The 13,337-nt window shown below is 44.8% G+C and overlaps 1 protein-coding gene across 1 annotated transcript in view; it reads right to left on the reverse strand.

Moving 5' to 3' along the window:
* LOC146186779 (uncharacterized) overlaps positions 1–13,337 on the reverse strand; it is an 80,482-nt gene that overhangs the window by 64,909 nt on the left and 2,236 nt on the right. The window contains exons 2-3 of the mRNA XM_084608114.1: positions 10,448–10,554; positions 9,672–9,908 (exon numbers count right to left, since the gene is read on the reverse strand). Coding sequence (XP_084464240.1) covers positions 9,672–9,908; positions 10,448–10,554 — 344 coding nt within the window. The remainder of the gene's footprint in view (positions 1–9,671; positions 9,909–10,447; positions 10,555–13,337) is intronic.

The raw sequence follows: 13,337 nt of genomic DNA on the forward strand, positions 1-13,337 counted from the left end.
CCAGTCCTGGGAAACACAAGAATCGGAAAGCCAGTCACACAATTATGTAATTCAGTGTTTGCACGAAGCCCAGTTATATAGCATGGCTTTTATTTTTAGAACTAAAACAAAACTGTGTTGCGTCTGCCCGGGATCGCACTCCTCGGTTATGAGGAATGCGGAAGCAATGTATTACACATTGATAATATCTGTTCTTCGGCCCTGCGTAAATTATATTTTTTGCGGCACAAGCTTAAAAGTGCTCCACCTAACGTAAAATTGCTTGCCTATTATTCCTTAATTAGACCTAAACTTGAATATGCGTGTGTACAGAGAAAAGCAGTACGATTTATGTATTCCAAATTCTCTCGATACGACTCTCCCTCAGAAATAATGCGTGATAATGGTATTGAACTTCTTGAACATAGAAGGAAAGACTTACGATTGCGGTTACTTTCCATGCTTTGTAAAGGAAATTTAGCATTTGGCTCTTCATCTTATCTCTCTTTCAACATCTAGGCTTACTAGACACCATCATCCGAATTCACTAACACCTTATTTTGCAAGGACGGATGTCTTCAAATTTTCGTTTTTCCCCCGAACAATTGCAGATTGGAATGACTCGCTGTTGCCGGTTTCCATTGATTGATGTATTGTTCACTTGTAATATTGTTGTATTTTACCACCCTGCTTGGACCTGAGCAAGGTCTACAGTATCTAATAAATAAATAAAAAATAAATAAATAAATAAATAACTAAACCATATTGTAGAAAACTGAACTCGTCAGCGCTGAGATCGATTCGTGCTCCTGTGCTTTCTGGGAAAGAAGAAAAAGGGGCTGCTTTGACAGTGAAACTATTTAAGACGGCTGGTGATCGCCTAATGACAGGGGCTTCAAAGGTTTGAATAAAGTTCACGAGGTATGTCTTGCTGGCCCGAGCACTCACTTGTCATGCGTCGGCTGTACCGCTGTATCTTTGTATTCCGCGCCGCTGTCGTTTGCCGGCAGCGCGTACACACCAGAGTATGCGTCATCTGTGTTTAGAGGTTTCGAGCGGTACGCACAATCAGTGAAAACTGAAGCCAGGCAGTAGCCGAGAGATTTCTGATAGAATGTTTTCTTTTCACCACATTTTAAGACGAGAGCTTTTGACAGCTCATGAGTGGCGTCCGCAGAAAGTACACTTCTTCTTGGCAATGGGTGCAAAAGGAGGCGGGACGTCTTTAAACGTGTCACTCCACCATGTAGTTCGACCGCACGGCTTTAGGTCTGCATAGACGTTGCAGAGTATTTTCGTCGTTTGCTCGACAGTCAGCGTGTCTTGAACTTTACTCGAATCTTGTCTGGCGAAAACGCTTACAACCCTTGCGGAGTGGACGAACTAGAACAACCGGAACGACCCGAACAGGCGGCTGTCGTCATCTTGTCTGCAAAGTCGGGCCGTCTGGAAAACCCGCGACAGACATCAGACCAGAAAACCCTGTGGAACAAAGAAAAGGGGTTTTAGGCATAATAGCTCATTTCAGGAAACCAGTTAGATGATAAAAACTACACCGCAAATAACTAGCGCTATGATTTCATTTTCTTTTTGTAGAAACTGCTCATGTAACTTGGTACTATATTCAGCTGCGTAGGAAGATGACGCATTTCGGCTCCGCAGCTTTGGCTTCATTGCCAAGTAAAAGTGTCTCCGGCTATAGATGTGTCAGAGCGATTCCGCGGGATGTCGGTGGTGTTCCGGTATATAGGAACCGATGATTATAGTTAGTAATAGACAATGATAGTTAGTGATATGAAAAATAGACAGTCTCTCTCTCTACTCTCTCTACAAAGAGGGAAAGCTGCCTCTCACAGATAGGATAGAGACAGGAAGAGGGTCTGTCTAGATAGGGGAATCCCTCTTCTCTTCCCCTTTCGGTCCCATCTCTCTCTCTATTCCTCCCTCCCCCTCCTATCTAAAGGGTTCAAAAATTTGCCTTACGCCTGTGGTTAAAAGAAGCAAACCCGAGCAACGGCTTTGTTAATGTGCGCCCCTTTTTATCTAACCTTCTTGTTTGGCTGCAGTATATGTCCAGGCCACTTACTGCGAACTAAAGATGGAACGAGGGTAATCCACGTGGCCGTTAGGTGTGTTTTAAGTGGGCTCAATTATGTATGCTTTCATAAACATCTCGTCATAGAAGCTGGACTGCAAGAAAGATGCATTTTTGAACCTTTTAAAGCGGAAGTGTGGCATTCTCTGTGTAGTACGGTACCACCGTGCGTAAAAGCTCCTCGTATTGGTAATAACACAGATGTACGTATTTTCATTACAATTGTCTTTTGCTACAGAAGGAGCATTTCTTTTCACATGTCATGCTCGGGCACCGATGCAGCCGCGAACGATACGTCTTACGTGAAGCTTGAAGCTCCGCTCCAGACTTGACACGAAATGCATGACGTCCCGTATACGTACCAAACGGATCCTACGTGACTTCGCTGGACCTTGCGGTTTCGGCGCCCGTTCACACTGCTGGATGTAGATGGTTCGAAACACAATGTCATACCGTAACTTATATCTATGGACAAAATGGATGCAAGCGTACTGCGTCCTGGTGGTCAACCGGAACAGCAGCAAGTTACAAAGAGCTCTCACCCAAATCTTCGTGTTGCCCAGCGAAAGAAAGCACATGTATTTTATTTCGTAAACTGTTCATCATCAATATTGCCCCCATATTGCTTACACGCTTAAACGGAAGCGGACCTCTGTATGCGTTAAAAAAAAAAAAAGAAAAAAAAAAACATGTTGCCGCGTAGTTGCCTTGTTGGAGAAATATAAAACGCGTTTCAAAACAGGTTTTATCGGCAGGCAAAGAGAAGTTGAAAGGATAAAAAGAATACTTGGATAAATTTCAGCAACGCTCGTGTTCCCTTTCTCGCAAGCCTTGTAAGAGCTGGTCGCATTGCTGTGCTTTAGTAACGAGCTGAGTGGAAGCACATTTTAAAGCATACGTGCACCACGTTAAAAAAAAAAAAAAAGAGAGAGAAAACGATGTTCTGTTCCGTAATCTATGCCACGTAGAATAGAAAAATGAGAATACTTCGAGCTGGTCGGACGATTCGGTGTTAGTTCGTCCACTGTCAAGCTGCTTACTGGCGGCTACTTAAATAACAGTTGTAGCACACGTTGCCAGGCTAGTTAGTTCCTCAAGTATAATTATAAATATTTATTCTGCTAGGTGGATGCGCACACAAAAATGAGAGGATGCAATAGCAGGCACCGTCCTCGTTCTCGCTTTTTAGAAGAGCCATATTTTCAATTTTAATTTTAAAATAAACATTCCTTAAATAGGGAAGGCTTTCCCATGCAGCCTGAAATGTTTGTAATATCGCTTAATGCCATTGAAGAAATAAAGTATTAATTTCTGCAGGGATCCAGTGTGAGGCACGTTAGAAACATTTTGTTCTAAGGAAGATGCCCGCTGGTCGGTTTGGCACAGCGCTAAATATCCACAATGACTTTTTTGCTTTTACAATATATTCGTGCCTCTTTAGAGTGGCCGATTCAGATAAGAAAAGTGAGTTAATTGCAGCATTGCTACAGTGCGAATCATGCACTATTAGTTGTATAGGTGATGCTGAGATGAATATGTTTGCAAAAGACTTGCTCCGGCTGCGTTACCAACCAGTAGGCTATCTTTTATCGTCACTATGCCATGCCAGCTTTTCGAAGTGAAAGTTTGACTGCCAAATGAAAGTTTGATTGCAAAGTGAAAGTTTGATTGCCAAGGAAAGTTTGAAGCCAAGAACACAACTGCGCATGCGCCCCGTCTTCTTCAAATCTTCCGAATCTTCTTGCTCCATTTGAACGGCTGCTTCTGTGAATAAGGAGCTTCCCCACGTGTAACCATTAGTAATGAAACATACGTTTACACATTAGTTCAATCAAACTAAACAAAAGGTCATTTTTTTTTTTGGTTCAGTGCCTATTCAGCGCAAACTTATTTTAGATTGCGGTACACAGCTGAGGAGCTCCGTGTATGTGTATTTAAACTCGATACTTGCCCACTAACGTTGATGAAGCTTCAACTTCTCTTTAAGATACACATAACAAAACTCATAGCACTCATTCATGGCTCTCTGTTGCAGCAAAGTCTACAAGTGACAAGGAGGCAATGCGTTCCTTGGCCGAAAAGGAGAGCCTGCCTTCCACAGCGCCACTCTCGTTTACTGCCAGCATAAGTATAACGCTTGAAACAATCCCCGACGATTTCTGAGACACATCACGGTGTCAGCGTTTTCATGGAAGTCTATAAACCGGCTTTAACACTTTCCTGCAACGCCACACTTCAGGAGCCACTGGGACATAAAGTGGACGACAGCGTGAGAGGCCCTACTTACAAGGCAGCTTACAAGGCAGATAGAGGAGCGACAAAAACAAGGGTTATAGTTAACTAACGGCTACATGAAGTACGGTTTACGCAAGCCTTTGCCAGAATAGTGAAGTCCAAGAGGTTTGGTTCAGAGCCGTGCAGTGTGGCTTTTGTTTTCATTATCAATGGTTTATGTGGTCATATTGCGCACAACGGCACCCAGCCTTCGCTTTTAGCCAAAATCAAACCTGTGGCTCTTTTGGGCAATTTTGGTTTTTGTCTGGCACAAAAGGCAGACAAGTTGGTCGGAAAATGACATTAAGGAAATCTGAAGCCATTCTGTTCAAACCCTTTACGTGTGCACCGATCGAGGAGAGTTCAGCTGTGTGACCACCGTTTTTTAAGTGTGTTGAGATGTAGCCTAGCGCAAAAATCTACGCCAGCGTATCATACTTCACTTGCGATATCGGCCCGTGATGGCGACCCCCGGAGCCCATTTTAGGGAGCTTTAGAATAGGGGACTGTATCGGTTAAGGCCCGTGCTCGGAGTATTACCTCACCCCTATTTCCATTTGGGAGCAGCTGTTGGGAAGAGCTTCCAACTCGGGCTATTTATTTTAGGTGGGAAGTTGCAGTGAGAATCAATTACCTTCCAGTGCTCTCGGATGCCGAGTCAGGGACGACACACCTAGGCTACGCAGGCATGTTCACGCCGAGGATAGCCTGCGATTTCGAGCACTGCCTTAAAGGCAGAACCTAAATACCCTCCCCCCCCCCCCCTCCTCCCCCATAATCATAATTTATAATTTACGAAACTTCCGTTGTGTATTAAAGTAGCGTAGTTTTAGTACGATTGCCATAACCTGTGAATGCAGGCCAGCTTCACTTTGTCTTCACAGTGTGTTTAATAAAATCACTGGAAGTTATATTTTGTCCACCCCTTCCCGAAGCTTAGTACTACCAGGCAAAGGGGCTGCATACCATATAGTCGATACCGAGAGTTGGACGAACACTGTTCTTGTCGGTGACGAACATATTGACACTTTAAAATGAAACGCCGACCAAATAAAACAAAAGAACAAAACAGTTCTTTGTCACTAAAGGCTTCCAGACTCGAAAAAGTTCGTTTTTATATCTTTAATTGGTCGGCGTTCGATTTTCACTTGTCAGGGCCGACCAGTCACCCATACTATTATCTTCGGACCGCTATGCAGCCCCATATAGCTACACTACACTACAGTAATCTTACGAACTGGCTAGATTGAGAGAAAGAGGAAGAGGGCGAAGTCGGTCGCGCTCGCTTGTGTGAAGCAGGACAGCTATTCTATGGTTCCCTCCGACAGATCGCCTCAGCTAACTTCCTGCGCCAGTCAAGAAACTATTGTCGTTTAATAACCAAACTTTGTAAGTGAATACTTCATCCTAAGAACTACAGAATTGTTAGCCGAATAATTATGAATAATTATGCATGAATAAGTTTGTCCTGTGAGCATCCCCCCCCACCCCTCTCCACCGATCAGACAGTAATAGTTTTGTCGTACACTCGCCCCTTGTCTTTTCTTTTTTCCTGTTTTTTTTTGTTTTGATTTCTTTTATGCGATGAAAATGTTTTGCCAATTTTTTATTTCATATTGATATAGGCCCGTCGTGCTTTTAGTGGCGCCGGTAGGGCAACATTATTATTTTTTAATTGCTCACGCTAACACCAGTAATTGATTTCATCAGCTACAAATGCAGCTAAAGGAGCGGTATGCATACCTCATCATAGCACCTGCTAAAGTTTTTAAGTCATATCTGCATGATAGCATGACAGATGGCATCATGAACAGAGCATCAGACAGTTAAACATAGTGCCGGCTGCTGCAGATAATGTAAACAACAGTCATATGAAACAAGAAGAGCCGTCGCTAAAACGGAAACACGCAAAACATGAATATTATAACAAGCGTACGCAAGAAAGTTAAACTTGAATTATCCTGCACTAGATAGCAACAATTTTTGAAGATCATTAGCACTATACGACAGGGGAAGGTAGACCAAGTTGTTCGTCGAGTTCGTGGTGGTCTTCCATTGTTAGAACGCGACAGACGGAACAAGAGAGACTCTTCTCTCTTGTCCCATGTATCGCGTTGTGACTATGGAGGACAGATGAAGACAAAGAGTGCAAGTCAGTATGTCAGTGCGGAGTGGGAATGAGTGCGCTCATTTAAATTTATGACACGACAAACGCCTAACGTAAACGATGCTCGCGTCAGTCAAAACTAGAATAAGAAGAACAAAAATAATCGTCATACAGTGCTGAGTGGTGGTACAGTTTACGAAAATGTAATATTTGCGCAATCATTCAAGGGAGTGACAATATGTGAAAATTGGGGCATTTTTTCAAACCTTTAATGCTGGCAGTACGTGAATACCCAGAATAAATGAAACGAACTGCGCGGTTGAGCTATGATCGAAGTTGTTTTCATAAAGTTTACAGGTATTACTTGTGTCATTAAATTTTATTGTTTATTATAACGCGTGTTACGTTCCTTGACGATACTTTCCGGATCTGCTAGAAGCAGAGAGGCTTTAAGAGGTTTTCCTTTCAAGTTCTTGCTTGAAAATATTATACACTAAGCAGGTTTCACATAGGCGTGATGTTGCATTAAAATAACTATTAGTTTTATATAAAGACTACGTACATTTTACGTAAACACTACGTAAAAGCCGAGCCCTATGCCATGCAAATATCAAGGTGAAAGAAGGCTAAGAATTAAAGATACTAAATCTGACATATTTCCTGCCTATTTAACCTATATTCAGAGTGCATCATGAGGAAAGCCGGTCTGGACGAGTCTTCAGCTGGAGTGAAGATTGCTGGAAAATGTGTCAACAACCTTAGATATGCGGATGATACCACTTTAATGGCAGAAAGTGAAGCGGAACTCAAGAGACTTCTGATGCGCGTACAAGAAGAGAGTGAGAAGTTTGGGCTTAAATTAAACATTAAAAAGACAAAGATCATGGCGTCTTGCCCTATCAAGTCCTGGAGCATCAAGGGACAAGAAGTGGAAGCTGTGGCAGATTATCTTTCTTGGGCTCCAAGATTACCTCGGAAGGAGACTGCAGCCATGAAATTAGGAGACGCCTGCTTCTGGGAAAGAGAGCAATGGTTAGCCTTGACCGCCTAGTAAAGAGCAGAGACATTAGTCTGCCAACCAAGATCCGTATAACTCGTGCTATGGTCTTTCCAGTTGTGATGTATGGATGCGAGAGTTGGACTGTGAAAAAGGCTGACCGCCGAAGAATTGACGCGTTTGAATTGTGGTGCTGGCGAAGACTCTTGAGAGTTCCTTGGACTGCCAGAAGATCAAATCAGTCAATATTGTCGACCATAAACCCTGACTGCTCATTGGAGGGTCAAATTCTAAAGTTAAAGCTCAGCTACTTTGGTCATCTGATGAGAAGAGAGGAGTCGCTGGAGAAAGATTTGATGTTGGGAAAGGTTGAGGGTCGCCGGAGAAGGGGTAGGCAGCGAACGCGATGATTAGATGGCATCCTCGAGGCACTGCAGATGAAGCTATGTGATGTTAAGAAGATAGTGAGAGACCGGAAAGCGTGGCGTGACATGGTCAATAGGGTCTCGAAGAGTCGGACACGACTGAACGACTGAACTGAACTGAACTGAACTGACGTACATTTTATAGATATGAAAAGTTCTGTTAATTAATTCATCTGTTTGATAATTTTCTTCCAGCATGGGTTCGTGTACAGCTGTAATTATTTGAATTGTGAGGAAAAGGTGACTCGCACAGTTATTCATAATTGTTGTAATTTAATGCGTGATGGTTTATGAAAACTTGTCCTAGAGTCTGGGACAGTTCCACGGCGACTAAAAAAAATGTGCACTCCATGAAACTGTTTATGCGAAAAAAGGCATCCAACGTCTTGAAAGAACGATTTTTTTCTGTGCTTCATGGTGGATGCAAACAACAAGCGAGATATAAGCGCCACACAATTAAGAAGACACACACACAAGGCTAACTATAACAACTAAGATTGTGCAAAGGAAACAAAGGCGCATATATCGTGAAATGACTCAAAAGGGTTAACAAAGGTGAAGGTATGTCGTGTAATGCGAGTAATCAGAAGCATATAGTAACTTCACAGGGTAAAATCGAAAGAAAAAGAGATAAAACCACTAATCTTCGGGGTGTAAAGGTCTACTCTGAAAAACCAAGCCGACGCAAGCTCAAAGCAAGTATGAAAAACTAAGCAAAGAAAACAAGAGAACATCGAGAACAAGTTAAAAAGCCGAGCCCTATGCCATGCAAATGTCAAGGTGAAGGAAGGCCAAGAATTAAAGATACTAAATCTGACATATTTCAATTATTTATTACTAAGATCGACGGATGGAATACCAATGCAAGTTTCTTTGGGATCGGCAATCGCCACAGGTTCCAGGACTTCGCGTGTCAACCCATCATTTTTTCTGGCTAGCAAATAATAACCCTGCAAGAGGGGACCGCATCCGCTAGTCTTACAGTGATTACAATTCTGACGCAGGTTTCGCCCTGTAATTTTCTTTGCGGGCCTCGTATGTTCCTTTACATTTTCATTAAAATATCTACTGGTGTGTCGAGCTTACGCCCTCCAACATGACAAAGGAAACTTACAGACCACGCCAACCCTACCCAACGTGTGTAGCTTTTGACGCGTGCCACATTTTAGCTCCACATCATATTCGCCCATTTTCATGAGCAAAGATTTTACGCGCAGAAGAGCACCGAGACATTATACCTTGCCGCAATCTTCTTAATAATTTCACGAGCTAATGTGTGTACGTAATAACAACCATCACACGTCTAGCTTTCGGACATTCTCTTCAGTAGATGAGCCGGACACTCGACCGTTGTGAATTCCTTTGGACCGGTGAAGCAACTTTCCACACCCTAGGTTGTGTCAGTCTGGCTGTCTTCGCTAGGGTCATGTGATGTTCACAAGAAGACTCTAGCGCAGATGAGAGCGCTGCTGACGCCACACCTAGCTCGCTTTACAATCTTCAAGTGACTGGACTTGTAAGGGAAGGATTGTTTCGTGGAGCGGGGTTTATATTGTTACGTAGTGACAAGCGAGAAGACGGCACAACATGTCGACATGTTGAAAGATAAGGTTTATTGGCTGGCCTTGCCGGAGGGATCCTCACGCGCCACTGACGATCTTCTTTTTCGCAACCTTTTCTTGGGTCAACAAGCGATCGTCCCGATCAGTTCATTGAAGCCGATGATCATGCGACGGTGATGATGTCGAATTAAAGTTAGAATAGAATGATCTGCTTTCCACCACAATGACTAACGCTTGGGTGATCTGACTCCCCTGGAGCTTTTCAGACATCCACCACCAAAGCATCCATGGGGCCCGATGGATCGAGGTCACGTAGGGCGGCTTGGGCGGAGGCTGCGTGTTCGGGTCCTTCGGGTCCTTCGGGTCCTTTCGGTCTTTCGTCTGGTCTCTGCTCTGGTCGGTTGGTCTGTGCGACTTGTCTTCAGATCCGGGCTGGGGGTGGGGCGGCGGTAGTTGCAGCTGGTCGTGTCTAGGCAGGAAGGGCTGGGGTGGAGCTGCGCGGCGATATCCACGGTCTTTTGCCCGATGGTGCCGGCGTATGGATGGCGTCAACGCTCCAAGGTGACAATGGGGCTGCCGTAGCCCGCACCTCCACCAAATGTTACGGAGCGACAAGCGGGAAGACGGCACAACATGGCGAGAAGCTGAAAGATGATTTTTGATGGCTGGCTTAGCACGAGGGATCATCTTGCGCCATTGCCGACCTTATTCTTTGCAACAATATTTCCAGCAGACATGGTTAAGGCACGAACAGCACTAATTCCAGGAAGCGGATGGGGGAGGGGAGTGAAGGCCAGATAAGGACAAGAGGTTTGGAATGATTCCCGTACTGTATACTTGCAGTCATCCTCAGCACAAAGAACAAGAACATTATTGGCGCAGAGGGAAACAGCCACCTGCATTTTGAAAGCACCTTGCACTTTTCCTTCAATTGCAGCCTAAAATATTTTACACAGGAGCGAGGCTACTCGAGAGCCGATGCAGATGTCACTTTTCTAAACGAAGCACCTTCCTTCGAAAGAGGCGACTGTTATTGTTGGGTAGCAGCTTACGTACAACACCAGGAATGCGTGCAGTGTCATACCTGCGGAGTGTTTGAACTCTTCCACAGTCGCCTGGATTTGTGGAACAAAGATACGGGGGAATAAAATAAAATGTGTCTTGAATGCCAATGGAGAAACCGATGGCAGGAATACTGTAGCAGGTAGGAAGGTGGTTATAGCATAAGCGAGTTACATGCCTTGAACGAATATTGTGGTCTTAATTGCGAAAGATTTTACGAGGAAAATCTCGAGTGAAGAGACAAAATTGAGGGCTCAGTTGAGATAGCGGGATCGTGGCTGGCGCTGGACGACGATGTCTATGTAGAATAGCATCTGATGGGAAAGACCGTTATCCTTCATATCTTAAGGGTGATAACTACAGCAACTATCGGGACGATAGCATTGTCCGAATATATGCGGTCACATTTCATGGCAACAGTTGTCGATAAACATCTCTGCGTATGAGTAACCAAAAGGAACAAAATAACTATCGAACTCCATAGTGACGAAGACAAAGTAATGGTTGCAGCTTAACCGCATTTTTCCCACCTTCCCCATCCTCCATACGTGCGCTCATTCACGGGACCGGCTCTATAACATGAATTTGCAAAGCTGGCAAGCTATCGAGAGCTTCCGCACAAAGGTTGATGCCTTCCGTAAGGCTCAAGAAGCATCCAAGCAAATCTTTCTTGTTATATTAAAGTTGTGGTTTTCGGCTATGACACGTCATAGCGACAGCGATCCTGCACTTGCCGCTATATGGCTCAGTGTTTAAGACACTCGGCTACTGACCAGGAGTACCCAGGTTTGAACCGACCGCCAGAGGCCAGGTTTCGGTGGAGGATAAACGCAAATGCGTCCGTGTGCTGTGCGATGTCAGTGCACTTAAAAATTTATATGTGGTTCAATTATTCCGGAGCCCCCGGGTCGTCTTTCTCTCGATGTCTTCTTTTTATCCAACCCCTTCCCTTAAAGCGTTGTTCACCAGGGTCCTTATCCAGAGTTAACGTCGTTATCGAAACTGTCGCTATCTGCATCACCTCGAGTCATGTGATTTGTGGAAACGCTCGAACCGGAAGTGGTGACAATCAGACTGGCATCCGGTTTCGGATTTTGCACCAATCGGATGACTCGAGGTGGGGGAGTTGGCGATAACGACGAAAACTCCGAATACGGCTGTCTACGGAGATGCGTGGTACATCCTGAGCCTTTTTGTATTGCGAAAACAATACTACGCACGATCTAACCCTTCGTCGCGGTGTGCCGTGTCCGTGTCCGTGGTCCCCTGGCAGGAGCTGCTAACTTGAGTCTCTCGTTTCACATGGGACGGTTATGCAAGAATCAGCCTGCCAGGACACTAGAATTCACGCTACCCCTATAGGCCTGTAAGGCACTTTCATACGGCTTGGTTAAAGCGGAGCTTTATATCTGGGCTGGAGAAGAAGAAAAAGAAGAAGAAGAAAAAGAACGCTCGGTCACCCGCAGCTAATGCTTTTGCTCCATATTCGGTTCAGCAGCGTTGAACCCTTCTGATAAACCGATTTACTTTTATTTACAGCGGTGCTACCCCCTTACACCGGAAGAACCCTGTGCAGTTTTTGTTTCAGCAAGAATAACCGGCAACTTCTTTGATGATGAACGCCGATCGGCTAACCCTGCCCTTTATGAGAAACATAAGTTGCTATCTAAAAGCTAGACACGTAATTCAGTCTGCAAACACATGAGGCAAGACTGGCGATTCGCTCTGATGGTTTGCGCCGCTTCTGGGCGTGCAGGCGGCACAAATGTTTTGTGGGAAGAAAATAACCCAATGTCGTCTTTCTCATAAACTATGAACTTTTTTTTTTTTAATTTGCAAACGCTGCAGAATATTCACACTAGTATAGCGGCAGAGAGCGGATGCTCTGTAAAGACGAGAAATGTACTCTAAGCATTGAGCTGAACGCATCGAACGATCTCTCACACGTTCATGGGCGGAATCGAACTGGCAGTCGGCGAGCTCCACACTTCGCTGCAACCGGGCGCGTCTCTAGGCCGTCGAGAATTTACTACCGATTCCTGAGATCAGCGGGGCGCGTTCGCCGTAGAAATCCTCTTGGAGTAAACGACTTCGTCTGCCGCTCTTCCTTTCGCACACGCTGTTCTCATTCCGACGACGCCGGCATAAACACCCCTGCGCCCGCACCGCGCCGCCGATATGGGCGAGGAGCGCCGCCCGTTCCGCCGCTCAGTCGGCGGCGTGTTTGTTCAGCAGACTTCGCGGAACTGCCTCCCCTCTCCCGGTTGCTCTTTTATTTCATGCTGCCCATGTTTGCATTTCCATGTCATCCTCACTGTTTTACCTGAAGGAGTCAATGCAGAACATCTCCCATCATAACGGGCTTTGAAGCTGAATGCGTTCACGTGCTCTTTACTTTTATGGCCCTACGTGATCGTCGGCGGCACTTTTGAGAGGAAATAAGTACCTTCAAACGGTTTCTTATTTTTTAATGGAAGCACAGCGGTCTCGATAAGTTTAAGGCTTAACTTTCCTGCATTTTGGCAAGCATTACATACGACAAAAAAAGTCCGGTCGTCAACCCCTCCACATATGGAGAAAGAGAAACGAGGAATGCTAAATGATGCAGGAAATTATAAATTACCCGACAAAAGCAGGTTTTGTTTAGAGACCCCAGCGACAGAAAGAGAGAGAGAGAAACTTTATAGTCGCAAGTAGAGTTACTGGCTGTTCTTAGTGAATGAGCCAAGTGGCCGTCAGCTGCTGGCTTGCGGCGACTTCTTCAGCGCGGTTAACGGCACCCAAAGGCATATCGGTGTTCGCATTACGTGGCAGTTCTTCACAAGATTCAAGTGAA

The sequence above is a fragment of the Amblyomma maculatum genome, chromosome 6 (genome assembly GCF_055883805.1).
Source record: "Amblyomma maculatum isolate TAMU_Amacu chromosome 6, ASM5588380v1, whole genome shotgun sequence".
In the NCBI taxonomy this organism is placed as follows: Eukaryota; Metazoa; Arthropoda; class Arachnida; order Ixodida; family Ixodidae; genus Amblyomma; species Amblyomma maculatum.